Source organism: Eptesicus fuscus, chromosome 13 (assembly GCF_027574615.1).
Source record: "Eptesicus fuscus isolate TK198812 chromosome 13, DD_ASM_mEF_20220401, whole genome shotgun sequence".
Taxonomy (NCBI): domain Eukaryota; kingdom Metazoa; phylum Chordata; class Mammalia; order Chiroptera; family Vespertilionidae; genus Eptesicus; species Eptesicus fuscus.
The window spans coordinates 1,622,191-1,646,121 of NC_072485.1; the positions used below are offsets into that span (position 1 = coordinate 1,622,191).

At 41.4% G+C, this 23,931-nt stretch overlaps 1 protein-coding gene and 1 non-coding gene across 3 annotated transcripts in view; one reads left to right on the top strand and one right to left on the bottom strand.

The window, feature by feature from the left end:
* ARCN1 (archain 1) overlaps positions 1–23,931 on the bottom strand; it is a 27,515-nt gene continuing 3,584 nt past the window's right edge. The window contains exons 2-11 of one of the 2 annotated variants that reach the window (XM_054725168.1): positions 16,427–16,532; positions 14,930–15,193; positions 12,906–13,085; positions 12,567–12,772; positions 11,437–11,601; positions 9,376–9,541; positions 8,502–8,649; positions 8,102–8,210; positions 4,507–4,711; positions 1–1,940 (exon numbers count right to left, since the gene is read on the bottom strand). In XM_054725168.1, the coding sequence (XP_054581143.1) occupies positions 1,851–1,940; positions 4,507–4,711; positions 8,102–8,210; positions 8,502–8,649; positions 9,376–9,541; positions 11,437–11,601; positions 12,567–12,772; positions 12,906–13,085; positions 14,930–15,127 (1,467 nt within the window). In that variant the 5' untranslated portion in view covers positions 15,128–15,193; positions 16,427–16,532 and the 3' untranslated portion in view covers positions 1–1,850. The remainder of the gene's footprint in view (positions 1,941–4,506; positions 4,712–8,101; positions 8,211–8,501; positions 8,650–9,375; positions 9,542–11,436; positions 11,602–12,566; positions 12,773–12,905; positions 13,086–14,929; positions 15,194–16,426; positions 16,533–23,931) is intronic. The other variant, XM_054725167.1, reaches the window with a different exon arrangement.
* On the top strand, positions 7,125–7,231 carry LOC114234650 (U6 spliceosomal RNA). The gene has a single exon (XR_003620848.1). It is a non-coding gene; the product is annotated as a U6 spliceosomal RNA (small nuclear RNA).

A 23,931-nucleotide genomic window follows, 5' to 3' on the forward strand; every position in this document is an offset into this window, starting at 1 on the left:
TTCATTTTATAATACTATTTATTTGATTAAAGAATTTTCCTTTCTTGTGTACACTGGAATGTTATATTCCCTATGTATTTTACAGGGTTACAAAACATCTCTCATTTTAAATAATACCCCAAAAGTAATTTCAGAAAAAAGTTTTTGTAAAACTAAACTTGACTTTAAAAAAATCATATGGACAAGCAACTCTCAAACAAAACTGGATTAATAAGATTTGCCTATTTAACTACATGACAGATTTCTTGTCCCAGGCCCCTTCCTTAAAAAAAAACCAAAAACACACAAACAAAAAAACCCAGGTGGAAACCAAGCTGGAGATAAGGATTCTTCCCTGATGCCGTCAGGGGAAAGGGAAAGGCCAGATGCTTCTTTGGCAAACAACTCCATCCATGACCATTGGTGAGCGACTGCTTTGCTTCAAGTACCACACACTCTTCGTGCTCCGAGTGGGCGTGGACCTCTCCACCAGAGGACAGTGCAGAGTCATCCAGTCCCCTGCCTCCTCCCACCTGTGGCTGCCACCCCCAGCAGCTACACCAACCCTTCTGGGCGCAATACTGAGCTAAAGGCCAAAGACGGGCTGGCTGGTGTAGTCCTCTCAATTGGAAAAGTAATGGATAAGAAGGGGCTAAGAAAATAACTACTAATGATGACACTCACTGGAAAAGACTTGGACGAGGAAATGGATGGATTTCAGAGACAGGGACAGATAGGCTGGTGAAAAAAGGCTGGGCAGGCCAGAAGTGGGAGTAGATGTCAGCAATCTAACACATGCCAGTATAATCAGCTGCCTTTTGAAATGCTAAAATCCTGGTGGCAATGCAGTCTCCTGGATAGTTTAGGGCCAATGGAATTGGCACAAGGACTCACTGAACACACGCCTCCAAAATCATACCCTTGTCTCTGCCAGAAAAGGACTGATGACATAGACAACAGCCAGTAGGAGGGAGGTGGTGAACCTGAGGAATATGAATGGATTCCAAAGACTATGAGCTATGATGTTTTAGGTGAAGTACCCAAAATGTGGAGAACTGGAAGCCTCGGCAGCACCAGCAGCAGACATGACTGCCTGTGGATGAGAAATCCCCAGCTGGACATAACTCTTCTCCTCCCAGACATCTTTCAGCGGGCTATGCCATTTGAAACCGTTCCCAGCTGTCTTTAATACTCCCAGTACCGTTCTAAACTGGAGGGACCAGCCTAAAAGGAAAACAACTTGTCACAGGAGTGAAAGAATAAGTGGATATAGGAAAAGAACACGAGACATCCTCATCTTTTAACTTCTAAACTCCAAACACTTTAAACAATTCACCTGTATAGTCTAAAAATCAAGACTGGAGTAGATCAACTTGGTCTAGGAGCACCCAATAAATACAACACATGTATACAGATGATCCCAGTGCTTGAATGTATAGAAAGAAAAGAACTGAAGGTAAAGAAAAGGAGTATGAAAGATTAAAATTTTCTGCAGAGAACTTTTAAAAACAAAGTAAGTATGAACTATAACTATATGTTTAGGGATTAAAATAAAGGAGCAGCCGAGGCCAGGCAGAGAAGGTGTTTAACTGGGGGCATTCTCTGGAGCTTGCTTTCCTGCTGGCCAGTAAAATCTGCCAAAGAAATCAGCAGCCTTTCCCTTTCTGTTTGTGTCATTTCTTTGCCAAAGAATGTGTCTGTGACATGAAACACTGAGGGTGAGTTGAGGGTCCTTGAGCGCCGAGAACCGTGCATACTAGAAAAAAAGGGTCTCCAATGGCTTGTAGATTTGGAAAAAAAATTCTTCAGCCACTGTTGGCTTCTTCTTTATTAATTTGAAAGTTTTCCTTTTCCGTTTCCTCTTCTTGGTATTACAGGATTTCATACTTATCCACCAGGAAAGTGGTCTCTGTGGAAAACCTTACTGGGCTGTTCCCATCTACCTGGGTCACTTTGGTTACCTAGGGAAACAAACAGAGGGTAAGTAAAGCAGGAAGAGGAGTCTCCACGGTGCTGACTAAATTCTCAGTTACAACAGATGACAGTTCCTCCGAGCAGCACTAAAAGTGGCTCAGAAGTGCCAACACACACTTCAACCGCAGCTTACAGCATCCCTCTTCCCCATCAACTCGCTCAGCCTGGCCCGGCCGGCGGGGCTCAGGGGCTGAGCGTTGACCTCTGAACCAGGAAGGTTCCCAGTTTGATTCCCAGTCAGGGCACATGCCCAGGTTATAGACTCGATCCCCAGTAGGGGGGTGTGCAGAAGGCAGCCGATCAATGATTTTCTCTCATCACTGATGTTTCTCTCTCTCTCTCTCTTTTCCCTTCCTCTCTGAAATCAAGAGTGGCCACTGCCCAGATCCTGCCACATAAAATCTATGAAGTTCATAGACATTCTATCAGGATTCTCAATTAACATTTGACTCCAAATGAAATAATGTAACTCTTCAAAATTATTTGTTTGATTTGCTTTCAAATTCTAACTAAGCTGGCTTTATCATACTTATTTTCTAGATATAGCTGGATCTTCCAAATGAGATAGTCTTTTCTTTTTAGTAATAAAAAAATGTCTAGTTTAATGAATTATCTGTAACAACGGTGCCTATAATGGCATCAACATAATACCTGAACTATCTATCTATCTATCTATCTATCTATCTATGTAAAAGCCTAAGCGACTGGAATGACCAATTGCTATGATGCACACTGACCACCAGGGGGCAGATGCTCACTGCAGGAGCTGCACCCTGGTGGTCAATACACTCCCACAGCCAACCTCCCCTGACCAGCCAACCTCCCGTGGTCCCTCCTCCGGGGTGGCCCCCAGGCTGGGACAGGGAAACAGGGTGGGTGGTGGTGGATGTGGCCCCTTTCTCAGGGGGGCCGAGAGCCAGCTCCCTCCTCAGGGCCAGTAGCCAACCTCCCGTGCCCTGTCCCTCCCCCTCACCGGTAGGCCCAAATCAGCCCACTGCCTACCCACCACAGTGGCGGCACAGCAGCAAGGGAAGGGGGGGGGGGAGGCAGGGAACCATGCAGTGGCATGGTGCCGACGATGACAGCATTGGCATCTGGCCCAGCTACCATCACCTTCACTCCAGCCCAGCCCTGATTGGCCTGACCCCGATGGGCCCTGATCGCCGGCCAGGCCTAGGGACCCCACCCATGCACAAATTTTGTGCACTGGGCCTCTAGTTGATTTATGTTTTCTAATGAGGTTTTGAGAGACCAATTATTCTGTCCTACTCTTCAAATGGTCCCAAGCAGGAAAATGTACCCATTTCTATCTAATGTCTTGGGTTCAACAATGTGCTCCCAACACTGAGGTACTTATGCCAATAACTGAAAGGGGAGAGAGAACTGCTCTTTGGAATCATCCAACAGAGGAAATTCTAACTTCCTCAGCTCTTACAGGAGGGACAGAGACCATCTGGGAAGATAAGATAGTGCCAGAATAATAAGCAAATCAATGAGTCAGAGGGGAAGACGATAATATAAACTGGGTCCCTGTAATGCAAATTCAAAAGGTGGAGGAACAATGAGTTAAAAACAACGCAAAAGAACAGTTCACAAATTTCTAATGCTTTGCCTACCTAAAGGACAAGATCTGCAACAGAACTGGCTCATGATAATAAAGGGAAGTTGTGACATAAAAAATCCAAAAATTGGCCGAAACCGGTTTGGCTCAGTGGATAGAGCGTCGGCCTGCGGACTCAAGGGTCCCAGGTTCGATTCCGGTCAGGGGCATGTACCTTGGTTGCGGGCACATCCCCGGTGGGGGGTGTGCAGGAGGCAGCTGATCAATGTTTCTAACTCTCTATCCCTATCCCTTCCTCTCTGTAAAAATTCAATAAAATATTTAAAAAAAAAAAAATCCAAAAATTGTACCCATTTATATTATAGAATCACTTTTAGTAATTTTATCTTCTAAACAAAAAACTTTTTCATTCCTTGGGTTCAAACAAATGACAATACAAAGGCATTACAAAATCATGTGTAGGGTGTTTTGAAAAATAAATTTTAAGCCCAGCTGGCATGGCTCAGTGTTTGAGCATTGACCTATGAACCAGGAGGTCACAGTTCGATTCCCGGTCAGGACACATACCCAGGGTTGTGGGCTCATTCCCCAGTGTGGGGCATGCAGGAGGCAGCCAATCAATGATTTTCTCTCATCACTGATGTTTCTATCTCTCTCTGCCTTCCTCCCTGAAATCAATAAAAATATACTTTAAAAAAACAATTTAAAAATATATGATTTAAAAAATAGACAACTAAGAGATATAAATCTTACACAACCCATAATTTTTAAATATGTATTTATATTCAATGTCTTTACTTTGTCTGATCTAGAGAGGAAAACTGAGGTAAAGGAGGTGAGAAATTTGGCCAAGATCATACAAGGAGTCAGCAATGGAATGGGCCGGGGACACCAGCTTTTCTGGTGTTCTGCTCTGACCATGAAGCCATGCTACCTATATGGCATCTGTCTTACCACTTTCCCCATATAGGCTCTCCAGAAAAATGGGGTACCTGTATGTTACAGTAATTTTTTTTGGAGATGAAGGAGACTTGGACAGGAAAGAAGTCATTGGGCTGCCCAGCAATGCTGAACTCGAGGCTGCCACTCTTATTTTTGGCGTCAATCACTGGCAGGCACCACTCCAAGGTATTTCGTCGACTGTCGTGTCGATACTCGCCATCGAGCTCACCAATAACCGGTGCGCCAACACCAGATCTGTCATGAGAAACGTCCATGTCAATTAGCTGTCCAGAGCTGAAAGAACTGCGCCAAGGAAAACCAGCCCCAAATTTGATTATGCTCCTCAAATTCTACCCACTTTTATACAGTGCAAGAACAAATTAGGTTCCCTAATAACTTCAAGAATCCAAGTCCTGGCACCCTGGCTGAGGGTCTCGTTCATTCCCTTTGTAGACCCAGGTATATGCAACCACAGGTAATTGGCAAATGTGCCTGCGGGCTGCTGCAACACGGGGACTAGATCTGGAGCGAAGGGGATGACACTGACAAATGTGTGAAGTGGGATGTATTTCCAAAAATCTGCACCAACCGTTTGTTGCTGTGTCAAGAGGAATTTTAATAAAGGCAGCTCTCTGTACAGGTGACAATGGGGAAAGAACAGGTTGGCGGTAGGGGGGAAACTTTACACAGCATTATGCAGTTGTTTAGAATGGAGTGAACTTTTGAGAGAATGTTTTCAAAAGATTTTAGAATGTTTCCAAACTTACTGTAATTGAAGCCTGTGATTTATTTGATTTACAATCCAGTAAGTGGACTTTGGTTGTTAAGTGAAAGACAATTATCCCCTGACAAAATTCAAATGTGATGGGAGAAAGAGGTACAGTTATCTAATCTGCGAAAGAACTAGTTAGAATGTACTTTGCATCCCCATACATGGCTGACAGTTATTTACCCTACCCCTACACATTCTAAATTTACCACCTTTTAACTTACCAGGGACAGTCAGTCCTTGCAGTAGGGGCAGGGTCAATAACAGAGACAAAGAAACCTTTAAGGGTAATATAACACAATGAACTCTTCCCTATCAATTTTATGGCCCCAGTTGTATATATGTGCTTCTCTTTGCTCTGTTCCAATTCTGATTCTGATTTCTAACTGGATCAGTTCTGCACAATAGGGTAAAATGTTGTTTAAGGGTCTCTGTTGGAGACTATTGAAAAATTGAGCTAAGACACAGGAAATCACCATAACCACAATTATAGGGTAGATGGAGAGGACTAAATATAGTCTAGTAAAGTAATTCCTAACAAAACAAATCCCACACCTGTTACCCATGCCCAAGACCTACAAAAGTTCAAGGCAGCCATCTATTGTTCTGAAAGAATAACCAAGCTGTGAAGAATAAGATGGCTACCCAATTAAAGGAGATATTGGTAATAAAGCCTATTTTTAAAAAATGGAAATAAGAATGACTAAAACCACACCTCGTCATGTAAAGGCTTGAATTATCAAAAAGGGAACAAAACTAAAGTACCATTTTCTCTGCAACAATAACAAAGCAATACAACAGTAAAGACGCACTAAAAACACATTCACTGGGTGCTCCTGGGGGCAGGGGGCTGAGAGGTGGAGGACAGGAGCTGGCATTCACTGGTAAAGTAATAAGAGCACACACGCACTGGAGATGCCAGGGAGGAGGTAAACTTAAGGTAAAGCGTATTTCCAGACGAACCTGGAAAGTGGGCCATTTAAGCAAACAAGAAAAACTTCTGGGGATGATGGACATTTTCATTAGCTTAACTGTCGTGATAGTTTCACAAGTATATACAGGTCAAAAGTTAATAAACTATACAATTTAAATATGTGTAGTGTATCTGCATGTCAATCAGACCTCAATAAAGCTGTTAAAAATTTTACTGAAATCAACACAGACTTGGTTTTACAGCAAGAATCAATAGTTCCCTTGAAAACATACTCTCATCTTTAGCTGGAAACTTAGAGAGCAAAATGAAAAAGAAAAATTCAGTCTGGCCAAAACCAGTTTGGCTCAGTGGATAGAGCGTCGGCCTGCGGACTGAAAGGTCCCAGGTTCGGTTCCGGTCAAGGGCATGTGCCTTGCTTGCGGGCACATCCCCAGTGGGGGGTGTGCAAGAAGCAGCTGGTCGATGTTTCTCCCTCATCGATGTTTCTGGCTCTCTATCCCTCTCTCTTCCTCACTGTAATAAATCAATAAAATATATTTAAAAAGAAAAGAAAAATTCAGTCTGACAGACCCAATTTCTTTAAGAGTTGCAAAACAAAACAGAAAGTGCGCAGTGGCTAATCCTGGAAATCTTCATTACAACCCGAACAAACTGAAAGAGCTCTAGCATGGCAACCGGCTATTTGCATGGTTTGGTTTTCAAGTTAGCAATTCCACACTCCTTTTAAAGTGTACAGCTCAGCCAAAACCGGTTTGGCTCAGTGGATAGAGCGTCGGCCTGCGGACTGAAAGGTCCCAGGTTCGATTCCGGTCAAGGGCATATACCTTGGTTGCGGGCACATCCCCAGTAGGGGGTGTGCAGGAGGCAGCTGATTGATGATTCTCTCTCATCGATGTTTCTAACTCTCTATCCCTCTCTCTTCCTCTCTGTAAAAAAAAAAAAGAAAAAAAAAAGTGTACAGCTCAGTGCTCGCTTCGGCAGCACACATACTAAAAATTGGATGATACGGAGAAGATTAGCATGGCCCCTGCGCAAGGATGACACATAAATTCGTGAAGTGTTCCATATTAAAAATAAAATAAAATAAAGTGCACAGCTCAATGCATTATGACAGAGGTCTGTAACCTTGTAAGCACCATCACAATCCTTTCTAATAAAGAGGGAATATGCTAATTGACTGTCACACCCTCAAAAGATGGCGGCGCCCACAGCCACAAGATGGTGGCAACCAGTCCCCTCAGCCCCGCCAGGGTGGCAGGCACACGGCACGGCTGGGCCCGCCCCCAGGCAGGTCTGGCCACTCCACGCACCTGTCTCCAGAGTCCCCCAGTCCCTTTAGCGCCCCCAGCCGCCCAGGGCCGGCCTGAGGCGCAGGCAAGCCTCGGATGGCAGCTGCCCAGCCGCCCAGGGCCGCCCAAGACTCAGGTAACCAGGGCCGGCTGAGGCTTGTGCTGCCGGCAGTGGCAGCAGCAGAGGTGTGATGGGGGCGTTGCCTTCCGATCACCAGGCCGCCTCTCGCCCCTGAGGGCTCCCGGACTGTGAGAGGGGGCAGGCCGGGCTGAGGGAACCCCCGTCCAGTGCATGAATGTTCATGCACCGGGCCTCTAGTTAAGTCATAAAGCATTCCCATCATCCCCCAAGTTCCTCGTGCCCCTTTGCAGGCAAATGCCTTCTTCTAAAAAAAACACAAACAAACAAACACCTTCTTCTTCACCTCCTGATTTCTGTCCCAAGAGTGTTTACCACCTTTTCAAAATGTCATATAAGTGAAGCCATATAGCATGCAGCTTTCTTATCTCTGACTTCTTTCACAACCGGTCTTACGAAGAAGCAAATATCTTACAATGACCAGCCAGCTAACTGCTGCTTCCAAAACGAGTTCCAAAAGACTAGTTCTATAAGCCCAATATAGGAAAATAATTACGTGGGGGATACCACTTACGGGAGTGGGATGGTAATAACCACATCATTCAATTCTAAATTATCTTCTTGTAGCTCGTATTCTATGTTGACATCACAGCCATTTCCACTCTCTGAGGGCCAGCAATTAACTGAGGAGAGAAGCAAAGCAGGCATGCTAGAACATTAAAAAAGAGTAAGGTTCAGATGGCAAATCAAAGCTGACAGCTGTGGACCTTAAACATCTGAATGTAAACTATTTAAATAACAGTTTTGACATTAAAGCCACTAAAAAAATAAAGCCAATGATTTAAAAAACACAGTGCAGCAGGTCATTTTCTCAAAGAGGATTTTGTTCCGGCAATGGAGAGAAGAGTGTAAGCCAGGGCTATTTCTAGTCCTCAGTGCAGACGAACTTAGTGGGCCTGGCCAGAAGCACTTACTTGTCAGTGGAATAAAGGACTCCTCTGTGGTTTGGAGTCTCCACTTTAGCACGCCTACATCACTGTTGACTGGAAATGACTTCTCTGGATTCTTCAAGCCAATTAGAGATTCTGAGGTGAAAAGTTTTTTATCTACATTTGGATGGGTCTGAAATGAAAAGTGAAAGAGTTTCTGAGGCTTAGACATAAGACAAAATAAATTTCCTCTGGTCTTCCATGGCTCATAATAGAAACATCTCAAATAGGGGGCCTAAAACATTCCAATTCTTTTTTAATTAAAAACATATATATTTCCCTTTACTGCTTTTTAGAGAGAGAGAAAGGGAGAGGAATAGAGAAATAGAAACATCAGTGAGAGAGAAGCATCATCAACCGGCTGCCTCCTGCATCTCCCCGCCCCCCCGCAATGGGGATTGAGCCCATAACCAAGGCATGTGCCCCGACCAGGAATCAAACCAGCGACCACTTGGTCAATGGGTGGTCAACGCTCAACCACTGAGCCACACCAGCCAGGCCAATTCTTTTTTCTTTTTAAAATATATTTGTATTGATTTTTTACAGAGAGGAAGCAAGAGGGATAGAGTTAGAAACATCCATGAGAGAAACATCAATGAATTGCCTCCTGCATGCCCCCTACTGGGGATCAAATCTGCAACCAACGTACATGCCCTTGACCAGAATTGAACCCAGGACCTTTCAGTCCTCTGGCAGATGCTCTATCCACTGAGCGAAACCTATGCATCTAGAATGGTACTAGTTGTACAACTGTAATAATTTTCTGTGTTCTGTGGTTCATATGAGGAACTCCAGTTGGCACTGTGTTAAGTAGGCAAACAAAAGTCTTAATACTCCCTTATCAAAAGTCTCTACACACCTGTAGCTGCACCCCTTTCTTATCTTCATTTTCCACATGAAGACGAATTCGGCCAAATTTATCATCTGAGATCCTAAGCATGATCATGCCATGCAACTCCATATTCTGTAATCCTCCATCCCGTCCACAGGTTAGTGTGATTTTTTCTTCAATCTTCATGTGCACACTATAAAGAAAAGGAATAAATCTGTTCAAGAAGGTTGTGGGTGATTAGCCATCCACAACTTATTTTAAGGTGCTGCTGCTATACAGGGTGGGGAAAAAGCAGGCCTACACCTGTGAGCACACAAATCAGTTTATTCTTGTATTATTTACTTATTTTTAAATATATTTGTATTGATTTCAGAGAGGAAGGGAGAGGAAGAGAGATAGAAACATCAATGATGAGAGAGAAGTTGCACACCCCATTCTGGAGATCAAGCCCGCAACTTGGGCACGTGCCCTAACTGGGAATCGAATGGTGACCTCCTGGTTCATAGGTCAACATTCAACCACTGAGCTACACCAGCTGGGCAATTATTTATTAATTATTGTATTATTTCCCATACGAAAAACTGTAAACTTACTTTTGCCCTGCCCTGTATGTATAAAAATTTAAAGCATTATACCCTCAATTCAGCAATTCTCATTCTACAGATAAATTCTTACCCATGCAAACAATACAGTAAGTTATTTACCAAAAAAATTGCTTGTAATAACAAAAGTTTGGAAACAATTCAAATGCCCATCAATAGGGCAGTGCTTAAATTCATATCCACAAAAACAAGTATTAGGCAGTTGTGAAAAAAGCGGATGACCACTTAAAAAGCTTCTATTTTAAAATAATTTCAAAAAAAGAAAATAAATAATTTCAAATACTGAAATTATACCAGGAACACATATATAGTCCTTTTATCCACTATTAATATCTTATCCCATTTGTTTTGTCATTTGCATACTCTCTCTCTATAAATACTGTATATTTGATTTTTTTCCCCATGAACCAGGTAATATACATCATGGCCTTTCCCCCTAAATACTTAAGAGTACATTTTTTAAGAATATAGATATTCTGCCCTAACTGGTTTGGCTCAGTGGATAGAGCGTCAGCCTGCGGACTCAAGGGTCCCAGGTTCGATTCCGGTCAAGGGCATGTACCTTGTTTGTGGGCACATCCCCAGTAGGGGGTGTACAGGAGGCAGCTGATCGATGTTTCTCTCTCATCGATGTTTCTAACTCTCTCTTCCTCTCCCTTCCTCTCTATAAAAAATCAGTAAAATATATTTAAAAAAAAAATGAATATTCTTTTATATAACCTTCGTACTGTTATTAACTTCACACATTTATACTGGTACAATACTTTTATCTAATGGACCATCTATATGCCAATTTAGTCCTAATTGACCTAATAATGTCCTTTAAGTAGTAGTACAAGATCCAGTCTACAGTAAAGCAATGCATTTCGATGTTGTCTCTAGATTTTCAAATTAAGGAAATTCTTGTCTCCAAAATAATCAAGTGAAAAAAGCAACTGGAAAATGTCTTTTACGCTATCATTTACATATAAAAAGGAGAAAACAGACTATACACAGTATTTTTCTTCATCTATATATAGTCTATTCCCCTCAGAAAGATACACACACAAAAATAGGTAAGCCCTAGCTGGTTTGGCTCAGTGGATAGAGCGTCGGCCTGCAGACTGAAGGGTCCTGGGTTCGATTCAGGTCTAGGGCACATGCCCAGGTTTCGGGCTCCATTCCCTGGTGGGGGGCATGCAGCAGGCTATGTGCCTTGATGGGGAATCGAACCTCGATTCATAGGTCGAAGCTCAACCACTAAGCCACATCGGCCGGGCAAAAGGTAAGTTTTAAACTTCACTGAAAATAGATAGTTGAGAGTCCCTAATCATGGTTAAAGTAAAAAAAAAAAAAAAAAAGACCACATTAATATTAATAACCTAGAATATATTCTATAAGTCTTTTATATCTGGAAATATTAAAAGACAAAAAGAATTTACAGTGCATTGAAATAAAGATTTTTAAACATTATGTGGTTGTTCTTACTGAAAAGGTTACTACTTACCTTTCCATGTTAATGGGTGGAACATACACTTTGGTGGATTCAGAGGTACGCTTGCCCATATTGGAGGACATGATAGTTTCACCTTCAGATTTCAATTTGTCCACAAAGTTATCTACTTCCTTTCCTTTGGCTCCAAGTTTCAAAGCCTTGCTGGGGCCTGAAGGCCTAAGTGGAAGAATACAAAATAAGAAAAGATACACACTTAACTAAAAAAAACAAACACAATTAATTAATAACCCTCTATCTTTGAAGCTTTCCCTGAAGCTGTACTTTAAGGGAAAAACCCAAGTGACCTAGTAGTTAGTAGACTAGACTATTCCCTGCCTGAACTGGCAGCTGAGTCACTCTTTAGGCTTGAAGTACCTGAAGCTCAACGCTATACTTTGATAAGCATGCATGATCTGATGAAAACTCTGTATCGTCCATCCAGATAAATACACTTGTATACTAACAAACTTTTACATATAACTTCATGCAGTCAAAAATTCTCCTTGAAATCCATTCATGAACTCCAGATCAAAAATCCACATTCCTGCCCTGGCCGGTGGTGCTCAGCCCTCCCACTGAAGGGTCTGTGGTTCAACTCCCTGTTAAGGGCACATACCTGGGTTGCAGGTTCAATTCCCGGCCCCAATCAGGGATCATGCAGGAGTCAAGCAATCAATGTGTCTCTCTCACATTAATGTCTGTCTGTCTGTCTGCCTCTCTCCCCCTCCATCCCTCCCTTCTCCCTCCCTCCACCCTTCTCTCGCCTCCTCCCTACCTCCCACTCTAACTATCAAAGGAAAATATATCCTTGGGTGAGGATTAGCTAAAATAAATAAAAACAAAATTGTAAAACCCATATTCCATAAACAGCTAAATTTCTCTCCTCTCCCAAAATAGGGCAACTCTCAGTGGAAACTGAGGTCACAGTATAATTTAGAAAAGAACTGTTTTGCACAAAAGGAAAACACCACATTCAGATTTCTCCTTTATCCCCATATAATGTAACAAATTCAGTATTACGTCTTACTCCATCAAGTCACTCATTATTTACAGCTTGCCTAAAAATCTGGGATCACTCCAAAAAAGACATATACAGCCTTCACCTGCCATTCTAGGGCTGCCCGTGATACACTGGATTATACCTGGCTGGCGCAGGTGCCACTTTTGGTTTATCAGTTTCAATGATAGTCTCTGTAATCATGGCAGCTGTGCTGCCTCCAGAGACTGTGGAACTTCCAAATCCCCCAAATCCTGGTGCTTTTTTGCCCTGTCTCTCTGCATCTCTTCGGGCCTGTTGCAATTCCTTTGCTTTGCGCCGCATCTCAGCCTTGGCCTCACGTTCTTGAGTCTATGAAAAGAAACATACGTATACGGATGTGGCTTTCAGTACAGTCTATACAACAAATAAAAACAGGAAAATCAGATAGTGAAGATAAACGAAAGACATACAAACCGGCAGTCCCAGAGGAGAAACAACTTACCTCTCTGACTGCTCTGAACACCTTCTCCTCATGAGAATCCATTTCTGTGAAGGTTCTGATCTGTGCCAGGTTAACATTCTCCCGGTATCCCAGGGCAACAATTTCGTCAAAAGCAAATATCAAATCAAAACAGTGATCAGATATTTCATTCTCCTCTAAGGCTCGGCAATATTCAGGGATCTAATCACGGACACCAATGGGAAAGAAAGATTATCAGCAGTTATGTTTTTCAGGTCTTACTATTTAAAGTACACAAATTTCAATAAACCCGAATCCCTTCATTAGCTCCTTCTACTCTATTTTAAGCAGGACTTTGGCAGAGTCTTTGTGTATCTCTATGTGAATGTCTTTTTTGTGTGTGCTTCAAAAGTTGTTTCATACTTGAGATTTTATTGGTTGTTTTGAGGATATGTACAGACATTTCAATTTGTATACAATTCTTAACATAAAGAATCATGGCCCTGGCCAGTGTGGCTCAGTGGATAGAGCGTCGGCCTGTGGACTGAAGGGTCCCGGGTTCGATTCCTGGTCAAGGGCATGTACCTGGGTTGCAGGCACATCCCCAGTAGGGGGCGTGCAGGAGGCAGCTGATGGATGTTTCTGACTCTCTATCCCTCTCCCTTCCTCTCGGTGAAAAATCAATAAAATATATATTTAAAAATATAGTCTCCAGATCTGGCCGGTGTGGCTCAGTGGCTCGAGCTCACAAATCAATAAAAAATATATTAAAAAAAAAAAAAAAAAAGAATCATGTAGTTGTGATTCTTTTCTAAACAGCTATTCCAGTAACTTTCCAGCTTAAAAATTGGAAGCTAATTTGCCTTAATAGAGTAGCAAGTACCAGTATCTTCAAATGTTGATACGCTGTTACACCAAAGTCCCACAAATTCACAATTTAATATCATATACACTACACAGTCAAATTCAAATCTTTCCCACACATTGACAAAGTTACTAGGGAAGATGGACGACCACACCGAAGATGTTACAGATGCACAAAATTCTGACAGGGAGAGCCAAGATCAAGGAGTGGTTTTCTTTAGGAAACAGTCCTACCAAAACATGGGAAGTGAATTTTAAATGTTGAAGACCTATTAGCCCAGGCGGTGTGACTCAATGTTTGAGCATCAGCTCACACACAGGAGGCTGCTGGTCCAATTCTGGGGCTGCGTGCTCCATCCCCAGTAGGGTGTGATAGGAGGCAGCCAACAGATGTTAATGTTTGTACCAAAAACAACCAGCAAATCATTTTACCTCTTAAAAAAAAAAAGCATTTACACTTAAAAAAACTGGATGAGGTAGAAGTCCCTCCTTCTTAAAAAGTGTTTCTAGGGCTATTAAAAAACTTGCATTTACAAAAGAAGTGATAAAAATATTCCTCTGGATTGTGCAAGAAGGGAAGACAAGAACCCTGATGAGACAGGATATATGATGTCAATCGGACCTGGCTTCTTTCTCTCCTGCTTCATCCGAGGCTGGGCTCTCCTGGTTTTCTGCAGGTAGATTTTCTTTAGGTTTCTGGTCAGCCACTTCGGCCAGTTATCCCTCTGCTCCCCCTTTCCCTTTTGTTTGCACTTTTTTGTCTGCAGATTTATCCTTTCCTGCCACCATTTTTGGCTTCATTTCCACTTTTGCAGGAGTAGGTTTAGCTGACAAGCTCGCTGACCTCCCTCTTGGGTATCATGGTGGGGGCCACGGCATGGGGAGAGCCTTTGCAAACCTGGGCTGCCTGGCCACTGCCTAGTAAGTCTTATCGAAAGTACATTATCCAATAATTCAGCCAAACAAAGGCAGATTAAAGTAACCACTTACAACTAGGAAAGTTCCCACATTCTCTTTTGGGAACTTACAGCTTATGAGGACACTCAGTAAATGTTTGTTGAGTGAATAGAGCCGGTAGCAGTAAGCTGCTGGGAAGGGCTGAGGGAGCTGGAGCATGCAATCAGTTGCTTTGGGTAAAAATAGTTTCACGCAGAAAACTTAAAGCAAAAGACTGTAACCTACTATTACAGAAGGACTCTTACCACTCTGGAGAAGAGCCTGAGGGTTTCCAGATCCTCTAAGATGTTACTGTTTTTGGTAGTGATCAGTACCATGTACAGTTTCTCCATAGGCTGGTAGACATATCTCACACTCTCTGTTTCAACAAATGTATGTTGTTTTCCAGTGTTCATAAGCTTTGGAAAAGCTGCTAACAAGCCCTCAATGCGAGTTCGAGTCATCTCCACAAACTGTCGGGAAACAATAGCCTTTCCCGCTTTCGTGCAGACCGCTGCTGCCAACAGCACCTGCCAGTAACATAGGAACAAATGAGTACCGATTAATTATCTCTTCACATGTTTTCTCAACATTCTTAGATCTTCCAATGAATGACACACTCAGTTATTTACTGACATAACTACTATTAGAATGACTTTCAAACTCTACTTCATAGTTCTTTTCATTATAGTAATTCATAAGACAAAGCTAAAGTAGAGGAAAATGAAGCTATTATTCCCATATTTCAATAATATACCTAAAGCAAATGTAGTAAAGAAATAATTTTTTCCAAATCTATAAATACATTCTGGGCTTCCTGTGACTCCAGAACTGGGTTGCTCTCTGCTTGGGCAGGCTCGTAAAGAATAGGCTAGCCCTGGCCGGGTAGCTCAATTGGCTACAGCATCATCCAGCTACACAAAGGTTGCAGGTTTGATCCCAGATCAGGGCACATACAAGAATCAACCAATGAATGCATAAATAAATCAAACAACAAAACAATGATTCTCTCCCCCTTCCTCCCCCTCTCTAAAATCAATACATTAGCCCTGACTGGTTTGGCTCAGTGGATAGAGCATCAGCCTGATGACTGAAGGGTCCCAGGTTCGATTCCGGTCAAGGGCATGTACCTTGGTTGAGGGCACATCCCCAGTAGGGGGTGTGCAGGAGGCAGCTGATTGATGTTTCTCTCTCATCGATATTTCTAACTCTCTATCCCTCTCCCTTCCTCTCTGTAAAAAAAAATCAATAAAATATATTTAAAAAATAAAAAAATAAAATCAATACATTAAAAAAATTTTTTTTAAAGAATAGCTTAAGCTTTTTCTAAGAAGAACAGAGATTTCCACAGCCAAAACAGAGGTATGATCACACAGACTAAAGGTTTGAGACGAACCTAGCCTTTGCTTTCATTTTTACCTAGAACATGGAACCAATCTAGCAAGTTTAAATTTATCTCCTGCTCTTTGATTAACTTTCCCATCCCATACTATCCTACTACAGATATGTAAACAATCTGTAAAATGAAAATCTAAATGACTCAATGCTCCACACAGGTTCTGTCAATGGGCAATGATCAAGACCAACAGCCTTTTTTTGGAGTCTGGCATTTCATTAAACAAAACAGAGAAAGCACCAAAGGAAGATGAGGAGAACTCTAATGCCATTGGTAGGGGAGTAAGAAAATTAAGTACAATGTTTACAGTCTTTTCAGTGAGGGAACCCAAGAATTCACAAGTAAGAGTAACAAAAAGACTATTTACACATTGGGGAAGAAGCCTCAATGCTAAGATATGACCACTGAAATGTCAACATCCTACTGGCGAGGCTTCTCAGCTTTACAGAAACCTGTCTTGTACAGGTGAGGAGCTTAAAGAAAAAACAAGTTAGTTATTTCAAATAAATATTCTTATAGTTTCAATACATCAATACAGTTTTATAATACCCAAGGAGAACACATGTCCTTATTCATCAATTAGGCTATTTAGGAAATAATTACCATCATGCTTTATTTCCAAGCAGCTAAGTAAAACAATTTATATTGGAAAAGTGATTGATATCTTGTATAAATATTTTCCCTCTACTGAATAGATTTTTATTTTATTTTATTTTTAAATTTATTTTTTTACAGAGAGGAAGGGAGAGGGAGAGTTAGAAACATCGATGAGAGAGAAACATCGATCAGCTGCCTCCTACACACCCTCTACTGGGGATGTGCCCGCAACCAAGGTACATGCCTTTGACCAGAATCGAACCTGGGACCCTTGAGTCCGCAGGACAACACTCTATCCACTAAGCCAAACCAGTCAGGGCTAGATTTTTATTTTTACTGATTGATTTATCTCCAATCAACTGTCCTGCTCTAGCAGGTTTGGCTCAGTGGATAGCACGTCAGCCCGTGGACAGAAAGGTCCCAGGTTTCATTCCTGTCAAGGGCACGTACCACGGTTGCAGGCTCCATCCCCAGCCCTGGTCAGGGCACATGTGGAGGCAACCAATCAATGTATCTCTCACATCAATGTTTCTCTTTCTGTCACTCCACTGCCCTTCCACTTTCTCTTAAAAAAACAAAACAAAAACAATGGAAATATATCCTTGGGTGAGGATTAACAAAAAAGATAATAAAAATTATACAAAAATTTAAATGAGCCCTGGCCAGTGTTGGTAAGTGGTTAGAGCAGTGATGGGCAACCTTTTGAGCCTGGTGTGTCAAACTTCGCCAAAAATCTGAGCATAACTCGGGTAGTGTGTCACTTTGAGGAAAAAACATTATTTCGCAAATGCTTCATCCTCGGCATGCGGCCACCTCAGCGGCCGCATGTCATCAGAAATGGCTACGCGTGTCAGTGCTGACACGCGTGTCATAGGTTCGCCATCACTGGGTTAGAGCATCAGCCTGAGCACTGAAGGGTCTTGGCTTTGATTCCTGGTCAAGGACATGTACCTGGGTTGCAGGTTTGTTTCCAGCCCCAGTCGGGGTGTATGCTGGAGACAACTAATGCATGAGTCTGTCTCACATAACTCTCTCTCTTTCTCTCTCTCTCTTTTCCTCCTTCCCTTTCCCTCAATGGAAAAAATACCCTCAGGTGAGAATTAACACAAAATAAAAAAATTTTAATTTACAAATAATTACTTTTTTCCATTCTTATATTCATGAAAAAAAATTATCCAAATTCTTCACAAGCATCACCATCATTATCACCAGGTCCACTCCTTGAATTACCAGTTTCCTAGAATTTTTATATAAAACATGTACATATAAGTAAGTTTTAAAATACTTTAAGAATACATTTCACTATCTGTGCTACACTCCTAAAAGTTTATATATTCCAATGAACAAAAACTTTTCTTAATATTCTCATCAGGAAAATGGAAGAATTCTCAGGTATTTAGGATAAGCTCACATTGGTTTCTCCTTTTCCCAACAATTAAGTAAATCAGAAGTAGTGTTCTTAATTTGCAAAGAACCACTTTGATATACCAGAAAAACCAAATGACTAGGAGAAGATCTGGATTCTAGTTTTTGTTGTTCTACTTACTACTGTCTGACCTTAAGTTACTCAACTTCTCTTAGCCTCAGTTTCTTCGCCTATAAAATGGAGCATCATCTAACCACCTACCTAACAAGCCAAATAAATATGATGAAACCACAAGCCAAAGTATTATACAACTTATATCACATACATTCACAATGTAAAATAGCACCATTACTAATAATAAACTTGCCAAGAAATGCATTTCATTAAAAAAATTATGTCACTTCAAGGCAACAAATTTTTACTTTTATGGGTTTGTCAATATTTTGATATTCAAATAATGGACACAGATTCCCTACAAAATTTACTTAAAATTTCTGGGAATTCATAGATCCTCTAAAGCAGTAATTCTCAAATGGCCCATACAGAATCACTTTATACAATGAGAAATCCTATATAATAAAAGGCTAATATGCAAATCAACCAAACGGCGGAACAACCGGAATGACCAGAACGACCGGTCGTTATGATGCGCACTGACCACCAGAGGGCAGACGCTCAACGCAGGAGCTGCCCCCTGGTGGTCAGTGCGCTCCCACAAGGGGAGCGCCGCTCAGCCAGAAGCCGGGCTCACAGCTGGCGAGTGCAGCAGCAGTGGCAGGAGCCTCTCCCTCCTCTGTGGTAGCGTTAAGGATGTCTCACTGCCGGGGAGCGGGCCTAAGCCATCAGTCAGACTTCCCCTGAGGGTTCCCAGACTGCGAGAGGGTGCAGGCCAGGCTGAGGGATCCCCCCTAGTTCACAAATTTCATACACCAGGTCTCTAGTATTATTAGAAGAACTAACTAAATACTTATTGAAGGGCTACTATACACACTAGATGTTCTCTGAGAATATTAAGAGGAACTAGCTTGGTATTCTTCCCTCATCTTATATTAAAAAACATTTTAAATCATCACCAGAAGATACGTTTTTTTATTGATTAGAGAGAGAGGGGGAGAGAAACATCAATTGGTTGCCTCCCAAACACGACCAGGGATGGAACCTGCAACCTAGGTATGTGCCCTGATGGGGAACCGAACCTGCAACCCAACCTTTTCGTGTATGGGAGGAAGTTCCAATCAACTGTGCCACCCGGCCAGGGCTATAAAATTTTTTAAATTAAAAATTTCTATAAAAATTTTCATAACGAATTAGCATCGTAACAGATGTTAATTAGACTTGTTGTGATCATTTCCCAAAATATATAAATACTGAAACATTACATTGTACACCCAAAACTAGTATATCTCAGTTATACCTCAATGAAAAAAAAAAGGCCTAATAGGGATAAGATAAACCTACACAACTGTAATACTAGGTAGGCAGACTGTCAAGTAATGTGCTATGTGAATTCAGAGGAGGAAGAGCGTACTTCTTTTTTTTTAAAAATATATTTTATTGATTTTTTACAGAGAGGAAGAGAGAGGGATAGAGAGTTAGAAACATCGATCAGCTGCCTCTTGCACACCCCCTACTGGGGATGTGCCCGCAACCAAGGTACATGCCCTTGACCGGAATCGAACCTGGGACCCGTGAGTTCGCAGGCCGACGCTCTATCCACTGAGCCAAACCAGTTTCGGCGGAAGAGCGTACTTCTAAATGGTAAGATCAGGGACGACTTGATAGAAGAAATAGCATTTAAACTATGCTTGATGCATTGGGGGAACGTAGGGACAGAAAAGTAGGTTCTAAGCAGGAAAACTCTGAAACTCTCTTTGGGTCATTCCATTATCCACATAAAAGCAAAATAAGGCTCCCAAAGTAAGACCAAAACGCCCCACACTATGGCTTTAAACCTTGAAACACCCAACACACCACACACCACAATTACAGGTCCATGAAGTGTTCAGTTTTCTATTCACTGAGCTATGCATGGCTGGAAGGTATGGTCCCCTCTAAACAAGATAAATTTAACCTATTCTAAATTAATACTCATCTTCTTAAATGCTTTGAAGTAATAAAGCTCCTCTTCATATAAATGTTTACTGATGTTTAATATACAGTATAAAAATATATAGTACACACTAAAAGGTAAATTAATGTTTCCTACTATAACTTGATCTGATTTGCTTTGGGGAAGACTAAGTATGATTCCCATGAAATTGTTTCACTTGTTTACATTTTGGGAAAAGAAGATTTACACTTATAAGAAACTTACAAGAGCCCTTGATTGTTTTATAGATGTAAAAAATCTAGGTCACAGAAGTTAAATGATCTCTCCAGAATGGTTTAAAAAAAAATCACCCGGCCAGTGTGGCTCAGTGATTGAGCATCGACCCACTAACCAGGAGGTCACAGTTCCACAGTTCGATTCTGGTAAGGGCACATGCACAGGTGTGGACTCGATCCCCAGTAGGGAGGTGTGCAGGAAGCAGTCTATCAATAATTCTCTCTCATAACTGATGTTTCTGCTATTCCTCCCTCTCCCTTCCTCTCTGAAATCAATAAAAATGTATTTTTAAAAAATCCTCCACTGAATTGAGCTTTGTCAAACAGCTTTTCTCTTAATATATACCAGTGATGGGCAACCTTTTGAGCTTGGTGTGTCAAACTTCGCCAAAAAACTGAGCATAACTCGGGTAGTGTGTCACTTTGAGGAAAAGACATTATTTCGCAAATGTTTCATCCTCAGGAGCAGCAAATGTTTCATCCTCGGCATGTGGCCGCCTCAGCGGCCGCGTGTCATCAGAAATGGCTACGCGTGTCAGTGCTGACACGCGTGTCATAGGTTCGCCATCACTGATATATACAATAGTGTGTGTTTGCTAGTCCTTCGTTTTTGGATTAAATAACAACTCTCTCTCTGATCCAGATTTAACTATATGAATCAGGAAAGTTCCTTGAGTAAAGAAACAAGGAGAATTAGGTTTTTGTTATGCTCTGCCACTAATTATATGACCTTGAATAAGTCACTTAATTGCTTCTTGAAATATCCCTAAATTAGAGGTTAGCTTATATGAAATCTAACATGCCTTTGCATCTTTAACATTCCAAAAGTCTGAGTATTTGAAAACTTTACAGCAACAGAAAATGTACAATGTCTCCACTTTGCTCTAATAGTAACTACTTTGGAACCTATTTTACATTAATGTTAAGCTGCTAGATGGCAAATTGCCTAACCAAAACAAATCATGTGTGAACAGTATTTGTGTGGGATAGAGATAGGTGCCTATCATCCCTACCAGTAATAGCAGTCCAAGAATAACAGGTAGTAATTCATCATAAATATATGCACAATTCCCTAAAGAAAAAATGTCAGGGACATTCTCCAACCCCTAATTGCTTCAGTATTCCTCAGTTCCAGAATTAAGTAGCCACTTTCTCCATCATAATTCATGATCATATTAAGGATAGTTTCTACAACTGTCACAGAGGACCATTTTGTCTTTGTATGAAGTAATCACAGATTTAAAAAAAGGGAAGATTAAAATAAAATCCAGACCATATACAAAATCTACAACTTGAAAATTTACTCAGTGAGAGTTTTAAGCTAATCACAAGTTTTTGTTCTGAAACAAAAGCTTGTAGAGAACAATAATAAAAGGACATCATTCTTAGCTTCTATAGTGAACTTCCTATTTGAATAAATAAATGGCAAACCAGTAGAAACTCAAGAAAATCACTTTCGCCGAAACCGGTTTGGCTCAGTGGATAGAGCTTCGGCCTGCGGACTCAAGGGTCCCGGGTTCGATTCCGGTCAAGGGCACGTACCTTGGTTTCAGGCACATCCCCAGTAGGGGGTGTGCAGGAGGCAGCTGATCGATGTTTCTCTCTCATCGATGTTTCTAACTCTCTATCTCTCTCCCTTCCTCTCTGTAAAAAAATCAATAAAATATATTATTTTTAAAAAAGAAGAAAATCACTTTCATTTTTTGTTGTCCTCTCAAACAATAAAAAAGATACATCAAGAATACAATAGCTGTGCAGTTGCTGTATTATAAATGAAAAAGGGGAGAAAGCAATAATCCCCTAATTGGGAACAGTTATTACTGTGTAGGATTTCAGTTCCTCCCCCATCATGTGTAGGTCAATCATACAAACCCAAATCTAGCTTTTTAATAACTTTTGGGAACTGAACTTAATGTGATCACTTTTACTTAACGTGGACACTATAGTAAGTTTACTCAATGCCTATCCTATATAATAAAAGGGTAATATGCAAATTGGCCAAACTGCAGAACGATTGGTCGCTATGACATGCACTGACCACCAGGGGGAAGATGCTCAATGCAGGATCTGCCCCCTGGTGGTCAATGCACTCCACAGGGGAGCGCCGCTCAGCCAGAAGCCCATCTCCCCAGCAGGCTCACAGCTGGCGAACGCAGCATTGGTGGCAGCAGCATCTCCCGCCTCTGCAGGCGGACATCCCCCAAGGGTTCCCGGACTGCGAGAGGGCACAGGCTGGGCTGAGGGACCCCTCCACCCCAGTGCACGAATGCCGTGCACTGGGCCTCTAGTACTTAAATAAGAAAAAAACAGCACTCTGTAGAAAAGCAAATATTTTACAGATTGGTGCTGCAATGAGACTTAATAGCAAATTCATTAAGAAAAAAAATGACTATCATGATACTTTACAAATGTTAAGAAAATAAGAACATGTTCTAATTAATTTGCAGAAAACTAGAAAAAAAAAAGATGCCCTTTTAATACTTATATTTCTTTTTTTATAACAAGGTCATCATAAGCCATGTGTTTTTGCATTTGTTCATTTATTTCTCTACTAGGACTTCACAGCATAGGATGTTTTGTACTAATTTCAGTGACTAAAGCTAAAGGAAATCTATTTTTTAAAATCTATTTTTATTATTTATTTCAGAGAGAAAGGGAGCAAGAGAGAGAGAAAAACATCAATGATGAGAGAGAATCACTGATCGGCTGCCTCCAGCACATCTCACACTGGGGATCTAGCAGCAACCCGAGCATGTGCCTTGACTAGGAATCGAACCATGACCTCCTGGTTCATAGGTCAATTGCTCAACCACTGAGCTTGGCAAAATAATTTTTTTTTCTCATAAATCAACCTGTATCGATAAAAGACTTAAATGTAAGTCGGAAAACCATAAAAATTCTGGAAGGAACTATAGGCAGCAAAATCCCAGATATCTCCAGCAATATGTTTATGAATACATCTCCTAGGGCCGTGGTCGGCAACCCGCGGCTCGTGAGGCGCATGCAGCTCTTTGGCCCCTTGAGTGTGGCTCTTCCACAAAATACCATGGCCTGGGCGAGTCTATTTTGAAGAAGTGGCGTTAGAAGAAGTTTAAGTTTAAAAAATTTGGCTCTCAAAAGAAATTTCAATCGTTGTACTGTTGATATTTGGCTCTGTGACTAATGAGTTTGCCGACCACTGTCCTAGGGCAAAGGAAACTAAGGAGAAAATAAACAAATGGGAATACATCAAAATAAAAGGCTTCTGCACAGCAAAAGAAACCCATCACCAAAACGAAAAGGGAGCCCGCTGTATGGGAGAACATATTTGGGAATGATACATCTGATAAAGGGTTAATACCCAAAATATATAAGGAACTCATACAACTTAACAAAAGGAAGATAAACAATCCAGTAAAAAAATAGACACTTCTCCAAGTGGACATACAGATGGCCAAGAGACATGAAAAAATACTCAAAGCCACTGATCATCAGTGAGATACAAATCAAAACGACACCTACCATAAACAAATCAACAAATCAACAAATGACAAGTGCTGGCGAGGATGTGGAGGAAAGGGAAGCCTAGTGCACTGCTGGTGGGA